Source organism: Oncorhynchus keta, chromosome 34 (assembly GCF_023373465.1).
Source record: "Oncorhynchus keta strain PuntledgeMale-10-30-2019 chromosome 34, Oket_V2, whole genome shotgun sequence".
Taxonomy (NCBI): Eukaryota; Metazoa; Chordata; class Actinopteri; order Salmoniformes; family Salmonidae; genus Oncorhynchus; species Oncorhynchus keta.
The window spans coordinates 19,321,623-19,343,660 of NC_068454.1; the positions used below are offsets into that span (position 1 = coordinate 19,321,623).

Below are 22,038 nucleotides of genomic sequence, written 5' to 3' on the forward strand. Positions count from 1 at the left end.
TTTCTTTTGACATGCCACCTCCCTGCTGAAAACATGTACATCACTACAGTGTATACATGCATTGAAATGAGAAAGTTAGGGCTGTGACAATATTTTCCATGGCAAAAAATAAAACACGAAGCAGACAAAACTCTTTGGTTGTTTAAAAACCTGCTGTATGTAAAATATTGTGTGATATAGCTTTGAAGATAAGCAAATGTGAATGAATGACAACATAATGATGTTTGTTTCAAACACTCGGGCTGTTTTCCTAAAGGAGTTAAATGCGCTTCGAGATTTGTTTCCTTGCCATGATATACTAATGAGTATCTTGATACTGGTTCCTTCCGGCCCTACAGGAAATCAACAGTGACAGGAAGTGATGTCATCAGGGTGGGGGTTGTTCCTCACCAGTTCTGTGACCATAATTGGCCAGAGGGAGGTGAGGTGCTGGGGGGAGATCCGCAGCAAAAGAACACGGAACGTCAGAAACATCTGGGCAGAAACGGAGGGCGTTTGACCAATACGCAGAGCCTCTGTCAGCCGCTCTAAGGGAGAGGGGAGGAGGAGGAGAGAGGATAGGATACCCGCATTACATTATACTGTATATTAATAATTCATATTGGCCTTATAAAATGTTAATGTCACACACACTCTCATTATCCATCAAATGTGATGGTCTACACCAGTATTTCTAAATCCTGGCGCTCACACACTTCATTCAACTAATCAGATCCTCAATCAGGTGTGTGAGTGCTAAGGCAAAAACAAACAAAAAAGTGCACCCAGGAATGAGAAACTGGTCTACACACTTTGTCAATACACGCAAATAAATGCCCAGAATACACAGAAAGCACACCCACCTTGGATGAGGGGCAGGTAGAGGTGGTACTGGTCTAACTCGCCACTGAACATGGCAAAGGCCTGACGCTTCAGTAACATGGGCTTCTGCTCTGCACTGGGGAACAGCTTCAGAGAACTGCTCTGCATGCCTGCAACACACACACACACACACACACACACACACACACACACACACACACACACACACACACACACACACACACACACACACACACTCACACACAGTTAACACACGCACAAATGCACTCACACGGATGCACACACACACCTACTCTACTTACTCATGAGGTCTTTGAACATGGTCTTCTCATGGGTCAGCAGGTGGTCGATGATGGCCCTCCAGCTAAAGAAACAGAGGTCAAATACAGTCATTTTCTTTTAACAATTTATTTGATAATATTGATTTGTCAATATTTACATGGCATGCACACACTTAAACACAAGCACACGCACAAACACAATCTTACTGGGGGGCACAGGAGACATCCATGGTGAAGAACAGAGGATCCATGTAGAGTTCGAAGGCCTCTTTTTTCCAGGCCCTCTTGGTGTAGGCGTACCCACTCAGATTGCTCAGGAGCTGGGCACCTGCCCCGAAACTGGGCATGTTGTAGGCACTGTGGTTCTTCAGGTAGGGGAAGACGTAGTACATGAGGCGAGAGATGAGAGGGACGGCTTTCTCCTTCTCATCACTGCGATACACCATGTCCAGAAGAGGGGCTAGAACCTGCAGAGGAGGAGGGTCTGTCAGAAATAGAAACACATACATAGGCATGAGAGCAATGGGTGCACAGATCCACACACGGACACACCTACCTCTGCCAATAGCGCAAGGGCTTGTACACTGTACACAGAGGGGGCTGAGGAAGACACCATAGTGCTGGCCTGAGCTTCAGAGTCTGGAGAAAAGAGAGGAAAGGAAAGGAGATGGGAACAGAAGGGAGTTGTTAATCATGAATATGTATGACTTTCTTCTCCAGTGCCCGCCCTGAGGGCCGACCCAAGGCTTAATCTCCTCATGGTAGCGGGAAGGATCTCCATGTCATCCTTCAGGCCACATCCTGGGTGCACTGCTCCCAGTGACGCAGCAGGGCACTTAGTTCCACTACTGGGGACCGGTTGACATGGGTAACACCAGAGGAGAGGCACTTTTGTGAGAATAGTGTCCTCTTTCCTCACTGGACCATTACACTGGGGGACATAATGTCGTGAGGAAGTGCTGTGTTTACATGGTTACAGTATAAGTCTGTGGTCTCTCTCAGTCCACTCTAATGTAGACCTGAAGAGAGCAGAGGAGAGGATGGAGAGGAGACTGTTGGTCGAGGTGAGACCTCTTGCGTTTCTCTAATGATGTAGAACGTGCATTCGGTGCCGGGGTTTGGTTGCCATGGTTACCGAGGAGCATGTCCTGAGGGTTAAGGAAAGGGGTGTCAAACTCATTCCATGGAGGGTTTAGTGCCTGCGGGTTTTTGGTATTTCCTTTCAATTAAGACCTAGATAACCAGGTGTGGGGAGTTATTTACTAATTACTGACCTTAAATCATCAATTAAATACAAGTGAGGAGTGAAAACCCACAGACCAGAGCTTCCCAAACTCAGTCCTTGTGACCCCAAGGGGTGCATGCTTTGTTTTTTGCCCTAATACAAGACTACTGATTCAAACCATCAAAGCTTGATGATTATTTGAATCAGCTGGGTAGTGCTCGGACTTAAACCAAAACGTGCACCCCTTGGGGTCCTGAGGATAGAGTTTGGGAAGCCCTGCCGCAGACACTAGGCCCTCCATGGAATGAGTTCGACGCGTGGTTAAGGAGGTTAGCAGCTCTGATGTCAGAGTCCATCTAAAAGAAAGCGAAGGAGTCAGGCGCAGGACACAGATAAGAGTAACAATCACTGATTTACTCAATCCAAAACGTAACAAAATCCCGTTCCAAACAAGGACAAAACAGGACTCAAAGAACACACCGGAATACACAAAAGACAATCACGCACAAAACAGAAAGGGAAACCAGAGGGTTAAATAAGGAACATAATTATGAGATGGGAACCAGATGTGTAAAACAGACTAAACAAAAGGAAAAATGAAACATGGATCGGTGGCGGCTAGAAAGCCGGTGACGTCAACCGCCGAACACCGCCTGAACAAGGAGAGGGAACAACTTCGGTGGAAGTCGTGACATCTGACCCATTTTAAAGCCTAATGTACACCTTCCACTTCAAAATAACGTCAATTGAACATCCGCTTCCATCCGCAGCTCCTTGGAAAAGTGTCCTGGAAAAGTGCAAACATATACGGACAGGAGTGGACGTTCGATATTCCATTTTTAGAGGGAACCTAGCATATTGTGCGGAAGCACAAGGGGGAAATTAGGCTTCAGTCTGTTCCTGATAGAAGCCAGGGATGTCTCCAGGTGTGTGTGTGTGTGTGTGTGTGTGTGTTTGGTTACCATAGAGGTCCAGGTTCAGTTCGATGGATGGCTCCTCGGTCTCAGGACACACCTGTGGCTGGTTCTTGACCTCCAGATTGCGGCTGAGCCAGCTGGTCTGTTCCAGAGATGACCCCGCCACCCCGCCCACCGCCTCTAGGATCTTCTGGGTCACTTCCTACAGGACATCGCCATGGTAACCATCATTATCATGCATCTCACACTGTACCCTCTCAATCTTTCGTTTTAATGAAACGTCCGGTCCTGTCCACACATTTCGGTGTGGACATGGGGGGACATGGGCAGACAGGAGCGGACGTTCGATATTGCATCATTTCATTCAATCGGACCTAGCGGATGGCGTGGAAGAGGAAGGTGTACATTAGGCTACAGCAAGGGCTGTGCTACTGTGTTCCATGTCTTACCTGCATGTCTCTAGTGTCCTTCTTATTGTCCAGGCTGGAGAGTCGGTTTACAAAGTCATTGAGGATCCTGTAGTAGGAGAGGAGAAAGATGTCTGTACAGCTATGGAGAAGTAGACTAGAGTGCAATAATATCTTGTTGATTCTGATACAGTAGCAAACCAAAGCATGTCTATTGATGTGGGATGTACCACTTATGTTTGTAAATAACATTTACATTGTTTCAAACAACAGAGTGTGTTACGCTGGGAACAATGTCTACAGTAACAAATCAGTATGACCACAGATGTATGCACGCATGACTGTAAGGTGAGTTATTTGTGAATCGAGTGCTGACGTCATTTCCTGTCACAACTTGTGGACTTGTTTATGTGCTGCTGTGCGTTTTGTTGCTAGTGTAACTTTGCTACCTGCCAACTTTACGTATTTTTTAAATTAACGTTTTATATTTTTATTTTTTCCCCTCGCTCAACTTTTTTCATTCAACTTTTTCACCCTGGACATGGTTCTACAGGACCTCCACCAGCTGAAGCTAAGTAGTAACATTAACATTATGCCTTCTAATTGCAGTCGCTGTACTCATAATATAAAGGAGAACAAATCGCCTTATGGTGAGGATAGCCGTGCTGCAAGCCCAGCTTCAGACGTAATAGTTAGGTAAGGGTAATTTGCCCCCATAGGCAAGGTGTCACGCCTTGGTCATAGTATTTTGTGTATTCGTTATATATTTGGTCAGGCCAGGGTGTGAAATGGGTTTATTTTGTTGTGTTTCGTATTGGGTTTTTGTAGGCATTGGGATTGCGGCTGAGTAGGGGTGTAGCATAGGTTTGGCTGCCTGAGGCGGTTCTCAATCAGAGTCAGGTGATTCTCAGTGTCTCTGATTGGGAACCATATTTAGGCAGCCGGGGTTTCACTGTGTATTTTGTGGGTGATTGTTCCTGTCTCTGTGTTAGTTATTCACCAGACAGGCTGTATAGGTTTTCACGTTCCGTTTGTTGTTTTGTATATTTATAAGTTATTTCATGTATCGCTATTCTACATTAAAGAACATGAGTAACCACCACGCTGCATTTTGGTCCGACTCTCCTTCAACAGACGAACGCCGTTACACAAGGCTCTAACTCCAAAAGGAGATAGGGTGCAGGCCAGGCAGCAGGCTGTGCCACCAATAAGTACAGATAGTAGTATAAATCCTCTCGCACAGTCCCTGCAGCCGGACAATTTTGTCATGGCTTCTGGAGGGAAATGCTGTAGGAATGCTCAACTGGTGTCGCTCATTCAGCCAACAGAATCTTTCAACCGGTTCTCCCATTAAGCAACGAGTCGGAGTCAGAGGCCGACCCTTCTCTGGTCTCTACTCCTCCCGTTACAGGGTCTGAGACATCGAAGCCTCCCACCATTAGCTCTGACAAATTGAAAACCCTAGTTATTGGCAACTCCATTACCCGTAGTATTAGATTTAAAAATAATCATCCAGCGATCATACACTGTTAACCAGGGGGCAGGGCTACCGACGTTAAGGCTAATCTAAAGATGGTGCTGTCTACGGCTAAAACTGGTGAGTGTAGAGAGTATAGGGATATTGTTATTCATGTCGGCACCAACGATGTTAGGATGAAACAGTCAGCGGTCACCAAGTGCAACATAGCTTCAACCTGTAAATCAGCTAGAAAGAGGTGTCGGCATCAAGTAAGCTCCACAATGAGATAGGGTGCAGGCCAGGCACCAAGCTGTTAGCCATCTTGCCAGCTTAGTGGAGTCTGCCACTAGCACAGTCAGTGTAGTCAGCTCAACTATCCCCATTGAGACCTTGTCTGTGCATCGATCTCGGTTGGGCAAAACTAAACATGACGGTGTTCGCCTTAGCAATCTCACTGGAATAAAGACCTCCTCCATTCCTGTCATTATCGAAAGAGATTGTGATACCTCACATCTCAAAATAGGGCTACTTAATATTAAATCCCTCACTTCCAAGGCAGTTTTAGTCAATTAACTAATCATAATCTTAATGTGGTTGGCCTGACTGAAACATGGCTTAAGCCAGATGAATTTACTGTGTTAAATGAGGCCTCTCCTCCTGGATACACTAGTGACCATATCCCCCGCGTATCCCGCAAAGGTGGATGTGTTGCTAACATTTACGATACCAAATTTCAATTTACAAAAAAATAAAATAAAATAAAAGACTACGTTTTCGTCTTTTGAGCTTCTAGTCATGAAATCTATGCAGCCTACTCAATCACGTTTATAGCTACTGTTTACAGGCCTCCTGGGCCGTATACAGCGTTCCTCACTGAGTTCCCTGAATTCCTATCGGACCTTGTAGTCATGGAAGATAATATTCACATTTTTGTTGATTTTAATAGGATAGGATCACATGGATAAGTCCACAGACCCACTCCAAAAGGCTTTCGGAGCCTTTCCTCATAATCCTGGACTATCAGACCACCATTTTATTACGTTTGCAATCGCAACAAATAATCTGCTCAGACACCAGCCAAGGATCATCAAAAACCTTGCTATAAATTCTCAGACAACCCAAAGATTCTTAGATGCCCTTCCAGACTCCCTCCACCTACCCAAGGACGTCGGCGTACAACAAACTGAGGAACTTAATTTAACCTTGCGTTACCCTAGAAGCAGTCGCACCCCTAAAAACAAAAAACATTTGTCATAAGAAACTAGCTCTCTGGTATAAAGAAAATACACGAGCCCTGAAGCAAGCTTCCAGAAAATTGTAACGGAAATGGCGCTACACCAAACTGGAAGTCTTCCGATTTAGCTTGGAAAGACAGAGCAGCAGTGAGGGTACTATCATCCTATTTTTCCATCTTAATTGAGGAGAATAAGAACAATCCTAAATGTATTTTTGATACAGTCGCAAAGCTAACTAAAAAGCAGCATTCCCCAAGAGAGGATGGCTTTCACTTCAGCAGTGATAAATTTATGAACTTCTTTGACAAAAAGATCATGATCATAAGAAAGCAAACTACGGACTCCTCTTTAAATCTGCCTATTTCTCCAAAGCTCAGTTGTCCTGAGTCTGCACAACTCTGCCAGGACCTAGGATCAAGGGAACACTCAAGTTTTTTAATACTATATCTCTTGACACATTGATGAAAATAGTCATGGCCTCTAAACCTTCAAGCTTCATACTGGACCCCATTTCAACTAAACTACTGAAAGAGCTGCTTCCTGTGCTTGGCCCTCCAATGTTGAACATGATAAACAGCTCCCTATCCACCAGATGTGTACCAAACTCACTAAAACTGGCAGTAATAAAGCCTCTCTTGAAAAAGCCAAACCTTGACCAAGAAAATATTTTAAAAAACTAAAATCGGACAATATCGAATCTCCCATTCCACTCAAACATTTTAGAAAAAGCGGTTGCCCAGCAACTCACTGCCTTCCAGAAGACAAATAATGTATACAAACACTTCAGTCTGGTTTTAGACCCCATCATAGCGCTGAGATCGCACTCGTGAAGGTGGTAAATTACCTTCTAAGGGCGTCAGACCAGACCATCTGTCCTCGTGCTCCTAGACCTTAGTGCTGCTTTTGATACCATCGATCACCACATTCTTTTGGAGAGATTGTAAAACCCAAATTGGTCTACACGGACAAATTCTGGCCTGGTTTAGATCTTATCTGTCAGAAAGATATCAGTTTGTCTCTGTGGATGGTTTTTCCTCTGACAAATCAACTGTAAGTTTCAGTGTTTCTCAAGGTTCTGTTTTTAGGATCACTATTGTTTTCACTATATATTTTACCTCTTGGTGATGTCATTCGGAAACATAATGTTAACATTCACTGCTATGTGGACGATACACAGCTGTACATTTCGATGAAACATGGTGAAGCCCCAACATTGCCCTCCCTGGAAGTCTGTTTCAGACATAAGGAAGTGGATGGCGGCAAATGTTTTACTTTTAAACTCGTACAAAACAGAGATGCTAGTTCTAAGTCCCAATAAAAAAAATACCCTGATCTCTCTTTTGACAAACATATCAAGACTATTTCCATCTACGTAACATTGCAAAAATCAGAAACTTTGTCCAAAAATGAGGCAGAAAAATTCATCCATACCTTTGCCACTGCTTGGTTAAACTACTGCAATGCTCTACTTTCCGGCTACCCGGATAAAGCACTAAATAAACTTCAAATAAACTTCAGTTAGTGCTAGAATCTTGACTAGAACCAAGACATTTGATCATTTCAAGGTTTTACTGCTAACCTACAAAGCATTACATGGGCTTGCGCCAATCTATCTTTCTGATTTGGTCCTGCCATACATACCTACACGTACGCTACGGTCACAAGATGCAAGCCTCCTTATTGTCCCTAGATGTTCTAAGCAAACAGCTGGAGGCAGAGCTTTCTCCTATAGAGCTCCATTTTTATGGAATGATCTCCCCATCCATGTGAGAGACGCAGACTCGGTCTCGACCTTTAAGTCTTTATTGAAGACTCATCTCTTCAGTAGGTCCTATGACTGTGTAGTCTGGGCCAGGAGTGTGAAGGTGAATGGAAAGGACAGTTCCCCTCTCTCCACTGGGATTCTCTGCCTCTAACTCTATTACGGGGGCTGGGTAACTGGCTTACTGGTGCTCTTCCATGCCGTCCCTAGGAGGGGTGCGTCACTTGAGTGGGTTGAGTCACTGACGTGATCTTCCTATCCGGTTTGGCGCCCCCCTCGGGTTCGTGCCGTGGGGGAGATCTTCGTGGGCTATACTCAGTCTTGTCTCAGGGTATTACGTTGGTGGATTGAAGATATCCCTCTAGTGGTGTGGGTGCTGTGCTTTGGCAAAGTGGGTGGGGTTATATCCTGCTTGGATGGCCCTGTCCAGGGGTATAGTCGGACAGGGCCACAGTGTCTCCTGACACCTCCCGTCTCAGCCTCCAGTATTTATGCTGCAATAGTTTGTGTCAGGGGGCTAGGGTCAGTCTGTTATATCTGGATTATTTCTCCTGTCTTATCCGGTGTTCTGTCTTCTCTCTCAGCCCTAGCACCATGCCTGATGACTCCTTGTCCCCAGTCCACCTGGTCGTGCTGCTGCTCCAGTTTCAACTGTTCTGCCTGTGGCTATGAAACCCTGACCTGTTCACCGGACGTGCTACCTTGTCCCAGACACACACTCGCTCACTGTCTCTAACTCTAATGATCGGCTACGAAAAGCCAACTGACATTTACTCTTGAGGTGCTGACCAGTTGCACCCTCTACAACCACTGTGATTATTATTATTTGACCCTGCTGGTCATCTATGAACATTTGAACATCTTTGCCATGTACTGTTATAATCTCCACCCGGCACAGCCAGAAGAGGACTGGCCACCCCTCAGAGCCTGGTTCCTCTCTAGGTCTCTTCCTAGGTTCCTGCCTTTCTTGGGAGTTTTTCCCAGCCACCATGCTTCTACATCTGCATTGCTTGCTGTTTGGAGTTTTAGGCTGGGTTTCTGAATAGCACTTTGTGACATCGGCTGATGTAAAAAGGGCTTCATAAAATCATTTCATTGATTGATTAGTCGCTTCGGATAAAAAAAAAAGTCTGCTAAATGGCATATGTTATGTGATCAATAACTGAGACCAGTTTCTGGACATTGGACATCAAGTGAACATTTTAGTACATGTGTCAGAAGGATAAGAAGTTGATGACTAACCCCAGCAGCAGGAAGTGTCCGGGCGGAGCCAGGTTGAGCTGCACAGACTCTCTGAGGAGACTGAGGAGGGGTGCCACATTCTCCTGGAGCGCCTGAGCTGGAATACTACCACAGAGACAGACAGACAAACAGACAGACACAAACACACAGACAGACAGGAGGGTGGTGAAACATTGTTAAATAATATCACATGTAGGCAAGAACTGAAGTGTATTACTAACTACATGGCAGTGTGAATCTCTGTGTTGATGTCGTTGTTTGTTACCTCTGGGTGTAGGCATAGCTGAACTGTAGCATGGGGATGTCTACCAGGGTGGACTTCTGCCACATAGACGAAGGAGAGACGGAAGGGAGTTGCATCAACTATGACCTTCAGATGACCACTATACCACCATGTCATTTTTCTCTGGGTTAACAGTCAATTCTTTGTGTGTGTGTGTGTGTGTGTGTGTGTGTGTGTGTGTGTGTGTGTGTGTGTGTGTGTGTATACCTGGTCTCCTTTGATCTGGTGGGGTTTCTTTACCACCTCTTTGACCATCTGCAGGATGTTGTCTGTATGGAGCGTTCCCAGGGACTTCACCAGATCCACAATGGTCAGATGAGACTCACTGGACACAGGCAATATCTACAGAGATATGGAGATAGAGAGAAAGAGAGAGGAGGAGATAGAGAGAGGGGGGGCATACTTTGTCACCCTCTTGTTGTGATGGAAGGTGTGTGTGTGTGTGTATGTATGTGTCACCCTCTTGTTGTGATGGAAGGTGTGTGTATGCATGTGTCACCCTCTTGTTGTGATGGAAGGTGTGTGTGTGTGTATGTATGTGTCACCCTCTTGTTGTGATGGAAGGTGTGTGTATGCATGTGTCACCCTCTTGTTGTGATGGAAGGTGTGTGTGTGTGTGTGTGTGTATGTATGTGTCACCCTCTTGTTGTGATGGAAGGTGTGTGTATGCATGTGTCACCCTCTTGTTGTGATGGAAGGTGTGTGTGTGTGTGTGTGTGTGTGTATATATGTATGTGTCACCCTCTTGTTGTGATGGAAGGTGTGTGTGTATGTATGTGTCACACTTGTTGTGATGGAAGGTGTGTGTGTGTGTGTATGTATGTGTCACCTCTTGTTGTGATGGAAGGTGTGTGTATGCATGTGTCACCCTCTTGTTGTGATGGAAGGTGTGTGTATGCATGTGTCACCCTCTTGTTGTGATGGAAGGTGTGTGTGTGTGTGTGTATGTATGTATGTGTCACCCTCTTGTTGTGATGGAAGGTGTGTGTGTGTGTATGTATGTATGTGTCACCCTCTTGTTGTGATGGAAGGTGTGTGTGTGTGTATGTATGTATGTGTCACCCTCTTGTTGTGATGGAAGGTGTGTGTGTGTGTGTGTGTATGTATGTGTCACCCTCTTGTTGTGATGGAAGGTGTGTGTGTGTGTGTGTGTATGTATGTGTGTGTGTGTGTGTATGTATGTGTCACCCTCTTGTTGTGATGGAAGGTGTGTGTGTGTATGTATGTGTCACCCTCTTGTTGTGATGTGTGTGTGTGTGTCACCCTCTTGTTGTGATGGAAGTGTGTGTGTGTGTGTGTGTATGTGCGTCACCCTCTTGTTGTGATGGAAGTGTGTGTGTGTGTGTGTGTATGTATGTGTCACCCTCTTGTTGTGATGTGTGTGTGTGTGTCACCCTCTTGTTGTGATGGAATGTATGTGTCACCCTCTTGTTGTGATGGAAGTGTGTGTGTGTGTGTGTATGTGCGTCACCCTCTTGTTGTGATGGAAGTGTGTGTGTGTGTATGTATGTGTCACCCTCTTGTTGTGATGGAAGGTGTGTGTGTGTGTGTGTGTGTGTATGTATGTCACCCTCTTGTTGTGATGGAAGGTGTGTGTGTGTATGTATGTGTCACCCTCTTGTTGTGATGGAAGGTGTGTGTGTGTATGTATGTGTCACCCTCTTGTTGTGATGGAAGGTGTGTGTGTGTGTGTGTGTGTGTGTGTGTGCGTCACCCTCTTGTTGTGATGGAAGTATGTGTGTTGTGATGTGTGTGTGTGTGTGTGTGTGTGTGTGCGTCACCCTCTTGTTGTGATGGAAGGTGTGTGTATGTGTGTCACCCTCTTGTTGTGTGGAATGTATGTGTCACCCTCTTGTTGTGATGGAAGGTGTGTGTATGTATGCATGTGTCACCCTCTTGTTGTGATGGAAGGTGTGTGTGTGTGTGTGTATGTATGTGTCACCCTCTTGTTGTGATGGAAGGTGTGTGTGTGTATGTGTCACCCTCTTGTTGTGATGGAAGGTGTGTGTGTGTGTGTGTATGTATGTGTCACCCTCTTGTTGTGATGAAAGGTGTGTATGTATGTATGTGTCACCCTCTTGTTGTGATGAAAGGTGTGTATGTATGTATGTATGTATGTATGTATGTATGTATGTATGTATGTATGTATGTATGTATGTATGTATGTATGCAAGTATGCATGCATGTATGTATGTAAGTATGCATGTGTCACCCTCTTGTTGTGATGGAAGGTGTGTGTATGTATGTGTCACCCTCTTGTTGTGATGGAAGGTGTGTATGTATGTATGTGTCACCCTCTTGTTGTGATGGAATGGTGTGTGTATGTATGTGTCACCATGTATGTATGTAAGTATGCATGTGTCACCCTCTTGTTGTGATGGAAGGTGTGTGTATGTATGTGTCACCCTCTTGTTGTGATGGGAGGTGTGTGTATGTATGCGTCATCCACTTGTTGCAAAAATAAATAATAATAATTTTAAAACACTCACTTTGTTTGTGGTGTGTCTCTTGCTCCTCCGGCTGCTCCACACTGCTCCTACTGAGGCCATGAGCTGCACCCCATACTGCCCCGTCAGAGGAGTCAGAAACTCCAACACACGCTGCCTCAGGATCTACACACACACACACACACACACAAATTCACATGCAGTACATATCATAGCACTACTTACTTCCCATACAAACACACTCCCACGCAAACATAAACACAGGCATACCTTGTAGCTCCTGAAGTAGACGGATGTGGAGGGGTGTCTGGTGATCTGGGTGGAGTCTGAGCCCCTCCTCTGGGACTCCTCCCTCTTGACCACACCCCACAGCAGAGCCATACTACTGAGCATGTGTGGCAGCTCCTTGATCACAGCATTGCGTGCGTTCCGAACGTCTGCAGGGTCACAGGCCACCAGGGACTGAGAGGGACAGATGGAAACATTAAACAATTGTTTTCTGCATTCAACTCTGTGTGTCTGAGTGGGTAGCAGAGTGATCCATCCAGAGTGATCCATCCATACATGTTGCCAAATCAGTAGTGTATGTGTGTGTGCGCGCGACTCACCTTCTTGTTGTCCAGTAGACAGTGGTGAGTGAGTGTGGTCAGTCCCTCCAGTAGGGTGAGAGGGTAATCAGGAGCAATGTTCTCCTTCCTGCTACTCTGTGTAGCCTTCCCCCCGTCGTGATCGTACTGTTTGACCAGCTCATCCAAGTTCCTGCAGATCTGGGTGATGAGCGGAGCAACGATGATGCCCAGCGAGCGCCCGAGGTAGGGCAGAGACGAGCACAGCAGAGCCACCCAGTGGGGGTGCATGGCATAGCCGTATTGCGGCTGCAGAGCCCGGGCTGCAGCAGACACAAACATCCCCTGGGCTGTGATGGGCTGGGTCTGGACATACTGAGCTGCCTTGATGGACTGTTGGAACAGAACCCCTGTCTGCCATTCCTGCTTCATGGCTGAGGAGGCAGGGGTAGCTACAGGTGTTTCACGGGGCTCATCGGGGTGCGGGGTTGAACCCCCTGGCCACACGTAGTACTCCAGGACGATGAGGGCCTGTAAGAGCTTGAGCAGCTCCATCTGTAAGGGGTATTGCTCCTGCCCCCCTCCCCCTCCAAGATTCACCAGGCTCTCCTCAGACAGGCCCACCTGTTCATCGAATACATTCAGACCCCCCATGGCAGAGTCCTTCTCCACCCCTTTCTGGCTGATGTACATGGAGGCTGAGAGGGTGAGAAGGGCGTACTGCTGCACCTTACACCCAGCCAGTAGCTTGCGGATGGCCTCTGGGCCGACCCCAGCCTCCTGCAGGGTGGAGCTGTCCCTCTGACCCCACACCACACACCCCAGCTGAGTCACCAGGCGGGTCAGCACCCCCACGCTCTTCACCTGGACCTCCCTGTTCCCCTGCAGCTCCCTGGGACCCAGGGTGAGGTAGGACGGGTAGTGGGAATGTAGGAACCTCAGGCATAGCGATACCAGCAGTTCGATGAGCAGGGAAGGGGGAATGGAGGGCGAGGAGGTGGGCGAGAGCAGCCGTCCATGGAAGCCTCTTCCGTCCTGGGCCTGCTGGTGGCGCTGGAGAAGGTTGGAGACCAGGTTGAGGTGGGCGGCTGAGCTGGTGTCCAGGGAGGTGGAGGAGAGGGCGTCCACTAGAGGGCGCTGGGCGCTGCTCCTCAACAGACTGTCCAACAGGGCCAGGCCGTGGAGCAGGCGGGGCCATCCGCCGGGCATAGAGTACAGCAGAACATGGCGGAACAGAGAGTCAATGACTTCACGCTTCTCACGCTCCTGTTTGAGGAGACGCGACTGAGCCATGGCTTCACGCTCCAGGTCATCCTCCTCGCTCGACAGCGAATCGGACACTTGTGTGTGTTCCGATTCCACCCTCCTCAGGAAGCTGACCACACCTCCTTCCTCTACGCTACAACCGTAAGTGGCGGAGCTGGAGTTCTCTGTGGAGACCTGGGCACCACTGGTGTCAGCTGACTCGGTGTGTTCGCTCTCTTCCTCCTCCTCCTCTTCTTCCAACTCGTCTTCCCCCTCTGTGGCTTCGCTCTCACTGCAAGACTCCCCCGTGGAGTCAGCCGCTGGATTGGTCGTCTCTGGGTCACGCTCTAGCTCCCCCCACAGGGCCTCCCGGTCCACCAGGATCATGTGACCCAGTGTACCCTCATCTGGTTGGGTGCTGGTTGCCATGGCGCCCGTGGAACTCTTGGTGGTGCTTCGACTTCTTCTGTTTAAATCTTTCAGATTACCTACAGAGAGAAAGAGGTCTACCAAAACATATACACACTAGGAGAGCAACATCCCGAAACACTCCAACAATCACCACTTAACACTCCAGAACACACACAAACACACGCACGCACCTGCGGTGAGGTTCTGTTTGACACTCTGGATGGTGCAACGCTGGGTGGAGGGGTGGAGCAGCAGCAGCAGAACAGGCTCCAGGATCCGGACCACGTCCTGCAGGGAGAGAGCCCTGACCAGCCAGCACTGGGCTGCAGCACTCACAGAACCATCTGGGCTGTTCAGACAGTCCACCACCACGCACAGAGACCTGGGACAGAGATACACAGAGTCAGTCATAGGGAGATGAGGGACAGACACACAATCTTAAATAGTGCCAAGACAAAGACAAAGACAGACAAAGAGTCCATCTCAGTGATCTGAGAAAAGCAGAACAGGTTCACGACAGTAGTACAGTCATGGCCTAAAGTTGAGAATGACACAAATATAAAGTTTGCTGCTTCAGTGTCTTCAGATATTTTTGTCAGATTTTACTATGGAATACTGAAGTATAATTACAAGCATTTCATAAGTGTCAAAGGCTTTTATTGACAATTACATGAAGTTGATGCCAAGAGTCAATATTTGCAGTGTTGACCTTTCTTTTCAAGAGCTCTGCAATCCACCCTGGCATGCTGTCAATTAACTTCTGGACCACATCCTGACTGATGGCAGCCCATTCTTGCATAATCATAATCAGAGTTTGTCAGAATTTGTGGGTTTTTGTTTGTCCACCCGCCTCTTGAGGATTGACCACAAGTTCTCAATGGGATTAAGGTCTGGGGAGTTTCCTGGCCATGGACCCAAAATATCAATGTTTTGTTCCCCAAGCCACTTAGTTATCACTTTTGCCTTATGGCAAGGTGCTCTATCATGCTGGAAAAGGTATTGTTCGTCACCAAACTGTTCCTGGATAGTTAGGAGAAGTTGCTCTCGGAGGATGTGTTGGTACCATTCTTTATTCATGGCTGTGTTCTTAAGCAAAATTGCGAGTGAGCCCACTCCCTTGGCTGAGAAGCAACCCCACACATGAATGGTCTCAGGAGGCTTTACTGTTGGCATGACACAGGACTGATGGTAGCGCTCACCTTGTCTTCTCCGGACAAGCTTTTTTCCAGATGCCCCAAACAATCAAAAAGGGGATTCATCAGAGAAAATGACTTTACCCGAGTCCTCAGCAGTCCAATCCCTGTTCCTTTTGCAGAATATCAGTCTGTCCCTGATGTTTTTCCTGGAGAGAAGTGGCTTCATTGCTGCCCATCTTGACACCAGGCCATCCTCAAAAAGTCTTCGCCTCACTATGCGTGCAGATGCACTCACACCTGCCTGCTGCCATTCCTGAGCAATTTCTGTACTGGTGGTTCCCCGATCCCGCAGCTGAATCAACTTTAGGAGACGGTCCTGATGACGGCACATGTTTCCTTGCAGGTAACCATGGTTGACAGAGGAAGAACAATGATTCCAAGCACCACCCTCTTTTTGAAGCTTCCAGTCTGTTATTTGAACTCATTCAGCATGACAGAGTGATCTCCAGCCTTGTCCTCATCAACACTCACACCTGTGTTAACAAGAGAATCACTGACATGATGTCAGCTGGTCCTTTTGTGGCAGGGCTGAAACGCAGTGGAAATGTTTTTTTGGGATTCAGTTAATTTGCATGGCAAAGAGGGAATTTGCAATTAATTGCAATCATCTGATCACTCTTTATAACATTCTGGAGTATATGCAAATTGCCAGCATACAAACTAAGGCAGCAGACTTTGTGAAAATTTATATTTGTGTCATTTTCAAAACTTTTGGCCACGACTGTAGATTCACGAAAAAGAATACGCTGGGGACCACAGCACAAACTGCTGTTGGACCCAGAGACCAACCACTGACCATACTTCAAGCTCTATACTCACCGGTCAAACGAGCGGTTCAGAGACATGGTCCGGTTTGACTGGTTTTCCCTGGTCAGGTGCCACAGCACTGAGAACCTATGTAGGGCCTCCAATCGTACAGCCTGAGGGAATACACAAAGCATACCGTGGGGAGAACAAGTATTTGATAACATGAAAAATCGTCAGTGTATCAAATACTTGTTCTCCCCACTGAAACTGACATGTTAGTTAAACACAGAGGATGACTTACTGTTTGTTATATCACATGAGTTTAGGCTGGAGTATTTGTTCATATGTTAGGTGTGAATATATGTAAAACCTTAGTGCTGTTTAAATGCGTTAGGAGTATTGGATGACTCTTTGCTGTAGGCGTCTAGTGTCTTGATATTACAGTAGAATCTTGTTAGTGTGTGTATGTGTTCTGTACCTTATCTCTGTGCAGTAAAGCCTGGCAGACGATGTCCTCACAGATGGATGCGGACGGGGCCAGGCAGTGGAGCCGATAGAAGAGCTCCACACAGGAGGTGTGCTGCTCTCGACGCTCCACATCCAGCTGACCCCACAACACCTGGGCCACCCGCTGCATGGGATCACAAAGGTGAAAGTTGAAATGTTAGAGGTGATGATGATCGGTTTTCATTTGAATCAACTTAACGCAGCAGCATCAGATTACTAATGATCCTGATTTGGTAATAGGCAGCAGAAATGAAAAAGGTGATGATGCTGTTGGACATAGAGTTACAGATGACACATTCACTAAGGAAAGTTTCATTTCATCATATTATAGAGTAACACGTCAGACCAGCTAGGACTACTCATATTATGTTCCCTTTTTATGTAGCAGTAATACAAGCCCCCTGCCATGGTAGACCATGATTTCCTGACCTGGTAGAAATCTGTACTCTGCTCGATGGCGCTGAGCAGGCTTGGGTAGATGGGGGGTACAGTGACCATCTGCAGCCGTCCGCTCAGGGGGTTGGCGTTGCTGGCCTGGTAGCGCCTGGTCTTGTCCTGGATGACCAGGGCCAGGGACTGGGAGTGGTTGATGAGCTCCAGAAGAGAGGACACAGCCGTGTGCTGCACCTGGTAGTCCCTCGACAGGCAACACAGGGTCATCAAGGACCTCAGCCACAAAGGCAGGCAGCCCACGTCACTATCTGAAGAGAAAAAACAAAACAATATTTTGGTTACTTCCCATTCAATGAGTTCAAATTAGTCAAGATCATGAAAGCATATCAGTATACTGACTTGAACCAACATAAAGTGGTCAATTCAGCCCTGTTAGTAAGCAATGTTAGGAGTAGGAGTACACACCAAAGCTTAAGCTTTTCATTTGAATAGACAAACCAGCACCCCAGTAAACCTTTTGGTTAAGAGTAGAGTTGTAGAGTTATACACATTTCCCTATGTGGACTCAATTGTGTGAGTCGGACATGCAAGACTACTGGTTGGCTAACTAACTACAGTAAGTTTGTGTAGAGCTGTATAGACTGACCTGTATGGGTAAACAACCATTATTGTGTAAAAGTGTATACTGTCACCTGTATGGTGGAACATGTCGCTGTAGAGCACCTGGCTCTCCTCCTCACTCAGGTACAGGGGGAAGGTGGTACACTCCAAAAGCAGGTGGCATGCTGCCGTGAACGCCTGGCGGCACTCCTCTGAAATCTCCGCCCTGCCCCGGGGCATGTACCCTGCCCCCCAGTCCACCCCTCCTCCCGTGCCCACTCGCCCTTTCTTCTTCTCTGTAGGTGGGACAGGGAGGTCTGGGACAGGGGAGTCCGAGATAGAGCGTGGTTTGTGTTTGTTGGGGGTGAAGAGCTCGGCTAGCTTGTCTTTGATCTGGGTCGTGGTGATCTGAGGGCCCTCCTGGAACAAGGTCTTCCCACCAGGGGAGAGGGCAGCGGGGTCCGGCTGTACAGCCTCCTCCTGCCCCCTGACATCCTCCACCTGAACCAGCAGGTACCTGGGAGGGGAGAGGAGGGAGAGAGAGATGGGGAGAGAGAGAGTTGATCAAGTCGTTTTGATTGATGCATGTTGTGCTTGCTGACTGTGTGTTACATGTTTTCCAGATGTGATCATGTTCTCTACCAGGTGGTTATGAAGGTCAGTATATCCAGCAGACACTGGGTCATGGTCTCCACATTGCCCCCCTTCCTCCACACACCCTGGCACTCTTTCACGATCCCCACCCCCTCGGGGCTCAGTCCCACCCCTGGTAAGAGGTGCAGTTCCGAGGGTGAGGCGCTGATGCCCAATCCGCTGTCTTCAGACCGAAGGAGTGGGAAGGCGCTTTCTCCCTCTACCGGGCCAGTCTCCTGCTCCACAACCGCATTCAGCTCTTCCTCTGGTTCTGCGTTGTCATGGTTAACGTTGACCCGACTGCCCTCTTCCTCCTCCTCGACCCTTTCCTTCTCCATATCCTGCATCGAAGGGGAGAAAATGTATGATCCAACCAGAATACCACCAATGAGGGAGTGGGTAGTATGACCTTAAAAGGACAGTTAGAGAACTGTTTCCTTGTCCTTAAACTCAAAAAAAAAAATGTTTTCCCCCCCCTAAAATTTGAGAGAAATCCCATCGTGATCCAGTATCTGACTGAAAGAAGCTAAAGATCAGTGTAAGCTGTGTTTATGTGACACACAGACAGGCCAGTGTTACAGCAGGACTTCAGACCTTGTTTATATCTGCAGGGAGAGTGAAATTAGAAGATTGGTTGGCCTGTGTAGTCTGTATCTACCATCAAGTCAAGAGGAGTACAGTACATGAGAGACAGCCTGACAAGAGGCTAACCCTGCCAGGAATGTTATCCATCAGTCAGACAGGTCACCTACCAGACAGTTCATCCTGAGGGCATGACCATTCTTAAGTACCTCAGTAGTGCTGCATCCCTAACTCCCATTTTCCTTCTACTCTCCATACGCATGGCAGTTTCTCTGAACCACTGCACACACTCACACAACCACTGACCGGAACAAATTTGAAGCTCTCCTCCTGTGTCGGTGACTTCACTTTCTGTGACTGTGACTCCACCTCCATGTCCATATAAGTCACGGGCATCTGGATCTTACTGAGCACCTTGAAGCAGGTGCGCAGGCCCTGTGTGAGCTCCGATAGGTCCAGACAGGTCATGTGGGTACAGAGTGCATGCAGCATGCGGCCAAGCATCTGGGGCAGGAACTGAGACTGGATGTCAGCATGGAGCTCCTATTGGACCAGACCAATCAGATAGGGTTAGAGAGAGCAAGAAAGAGAGGGAAAGAGAGAGAAAGAGGAAAAATAGAAGCATGTGTGTGTGTGTGTGTGTGTACCAGAGGGATGACATCCAGTAGGAATATGATGAGCGTGGAGATCTCTGTGACAGAGGGAGCAGGAGAGTCACTGTGGTACTGCAGAGGGGACGGCGGCAGGTCAGCTGGGTCGCTATGGAGACAGAGACACAGAGAGGGATCAGCTAAACAACATAAAAGACATTTGAGTTGGAGAAAGATGCTTTATAACAGCAAAGCTACAGTGACTATTCCAGAGGAGGTACAGTAGGTGCTAGTAGAGGCGTTACCTACCTGAGGCAGGTGCAGAAGTGGCAGGTAATGTAGTCCCACAGGAACTCACTGTTCATGGAGCTCACCAGCATGTTCACCGTCTTTATGATTTCTGATGCGTTCTTGTTCTCTTTTATTTTACTGCACAGACAACACATCTAGCCAGTCACTATCATGTCGATCTCTTTTTAGGAAACTTCCCAATAAATATCATTCATCTATATTAGTTCATTCTCCACTCGTCCCATCCTCTCACCTGGCTAGCTGGTTGCCTGTCAGGCCAGTGCTGGTGATAGACTCCTCCCCCAACATCTCTCTGCAGTAGCTGTAGAACGCTCTCACCACCTCCAATAACACACTGCCCACTATCAGAGGACCTGAGAGAGACCACCATCATTATCATTCCATACTGTCCACTATCAGAGGACCTGAGAGAGACCACCATCATTATCATCACACACTGTCCACTATCAGAGGACCTGAGAGACCACCATCATCATCATCACACACTGCCCACTATCAGAGGACCTGAGAGAGACCAGCATCATTATCACAAACTGCCCACTACCAGAGGACCTGAGAGACCACCATCATCATAATCATCAAACTGCACACTATCAGAGGACCTGAGAGAGACCACCATCATCATCACACACTGCCCACTACCAGAGGACTTGAGAGAGACCACTATCCTCACACACTGCCCATTATCAGAGGACCTGAGAGAGACCACCATCATTATCCCACACTGCCCATTATCAGAGGACCTGAGTGAGACCACCATCATCATTATCATCACACACTGCTCACTATCAGAGGACCTGAGAGAGACCACCATCATCATCACACACTGCCCACTATCAGAGGACCTGAGAGAGACCATCATCATCACACACTGCCCACTGCCAGAGGACCTGAGAGAGACCAGCATCATTATTATCACAAACTGCCCACTACCAGAGGACCTGAGAGAGACCAGCATCATTATCATCACACACTGCCCACTACCAGAGGACCTGAGAGAGACCAGCATCATTATCATCATCACACTGCCCACTACCAGAGGACCTGAGAGAGACCACCACCATCATCATCATCATCATCACACACTGCCCACTATCAGAGGACCTGAGAGACACCATCATCATCATCATCATCATCATCATCACACACTGCCCACTACCAGAGGACCTGAGAGAGACCACCATCATCACCATCACACACTGCCCACTATCAGAGGACCTGAGAGAGACCACCATCATCATCCTCATTATCATCACACATTGTTCACTATCAGAGGACCTGAGAGAGACCACCATCATCATCATCACACACTGCCCACTACCAGAGGACCTGAGAGAGACCAGCATCATTATCATCATCACACTGCCCACTACCAGAGGACCTGAGAGAGACCACCACCATCATCATCACACACTGCCCACTATCAGAGGACCTGAGAGACACCACCATCATCACCATCACACACTGCCCACTATCAGAGGACCTGAGAGAGACCACCATCATCATCCTCATTATCATCACACATTGTTCACTATCAGAGGACCTGAGAGAGACCACCATCATCATCATCACACACTGCCCACTATCAGAGGACCTGAGTGAGATGATCATCACCACCACTACACCCTACTTACCAGCAGAGAGCTTAAGACAGCTGGAGAGAGTGAAAAGGGGAGGGGTGAGGCCTGAAGTAGGGGAGGTGTGTGTTTACCTATCTCTGGCTTATCTATAAGGCTGATGATGATGCGGAAGGGTCGTAGATAACCAATCACGCTCTCCGGGTCCGCCTCCACATCCTTCTGATTCAAGATGTTGATCAAAGCCTAAGGACAGAGACACAGAGGACACACACGGTTACACCACTGGGTATTTACTGAATTCAAGTTCACCTTGTTTTCATGGTTTCATATTAAAATGAATTACTTGCATTTAAGGGCAGGTGTTAAGTCCTTCATGAGGATTAATAATCTGTAACAGTATGATTTATATACTGCCACTGATCAACAGTAGTGTTAGCTAGTGTGTCCAACCTGCACTAAGAGTTCTCTGGAGTGGGTGTTGAAGTAGAAGGCTGTGTGTTCTTCCATGGAGATGAAGAGGTCAGGGTTTGCAGCAACCATACCACCCTTAATATCTGTGCCTGGGGAACAGCAACACACACAGATACAGTTATTCA

The 22,038-nt window shown here is 47.4% G+C and overlaps 1 protein-coding gene across 1 annotated transcript in view; it reads right to left on the reverse strand.

The window, feature by feature from the left end:
* LOC118366793 (protein dopey-2-like) overlaps positions 1 to 22,038 on the reverse strand; it is a 54,810-nt gene that overhangs the window by 1,970 nt on the left and 30,802 nt on the right. Inside the window, exons 8-32 of the mRNA XM_035749472.2 lie at positions 21,893 to 22,002; positions 21,574 to 21,685; positions 20,095 to 20,215; positions 19,860 to 19,979; positions 19,608 to 19,719; positions 19,267 to 19,503; positions 18,388 to 18,719; positions 17,838 to 18,262; positions 17,182 to 17,453; positions 16,724 to 16,876; positions 16,318 to 16,418; positions 14,494 to 14,684; positions 12,689 to 14,379; positions 12,351 to 12,542; positions 12,123 to 12,245; positions 9,841 to 9,975; positions 9,616 to 9,671; positions 9,351 to 9,455; positions 3,695 to 3,761; positions 3,291 to 3,447; positions 1,660 to 1,742; positions 1,311 to 1,570; positions 1,125 to 1,186; positions 843 to 971; positions 391 to 527 (exon numbers count right to left, since the gene is read on the reverse strand). Of these exons, the coding sequence (XP_035605365.2) occupies positions 391 to 527; positions 843 to 971; positions 1,125 to 1,186; positions 1,311 to 1,570; positions 1,660 to 1,742; positions 3,291 to 3,447; positions 3,695 to 3,761; positions 9,351 to 9,455; positions 9,616 to 9,671; positions 9,841 to 9,975; positions 12,123 to 12,245; positions 12,351 to 12,542; positions 12,689 to 14,379; positions 14,494 to 14,684; positions 16,318 to 16,418; positions 16,724 to 16,876; positions 17,182 to 17,453; positions 17,838 to 18,262; positions 18,388 to 18,719; positions 19,267 to 19,503; positions 19,608 to 19,719; positions 19,860 to 19,979; positions 20,095 to 20,215; positions 21,574 to 21,685; positions 21,893 to 22,002 (5,483 nt within the window). The remainder of the gene's footprint in view (positions 1 to 390; positions 528 to 842; positions 972 to 1,124; positions 1,187 to 1,310; positions 1,571 to 1,659; positions 1,743 to 3,290; positions 3,448 to 3,694; positions 3,762 to 9,350; positions 9,456 to 9,615; positions 9,672 to 9,840; positions 9,976 to 12,122; positions 12,246 to 12,350; positions 12,543 to 12,688; positions 14,380 to 14,493; positions 14,685 to 16,317; positions 16,419 to 16,723; positions 16,877 to 17,181; positions 17,454 to 17,837; positions 18,263 to 18,387; positions 18,720 to 19,266; positions 19,504 to 19,607; positions 19,720 to 19,859; positions 19,980 to 20,094; positions 20,216 to 21,573; positions 21,686 to 21,892; positions 22,003 to 22,038) is intronic.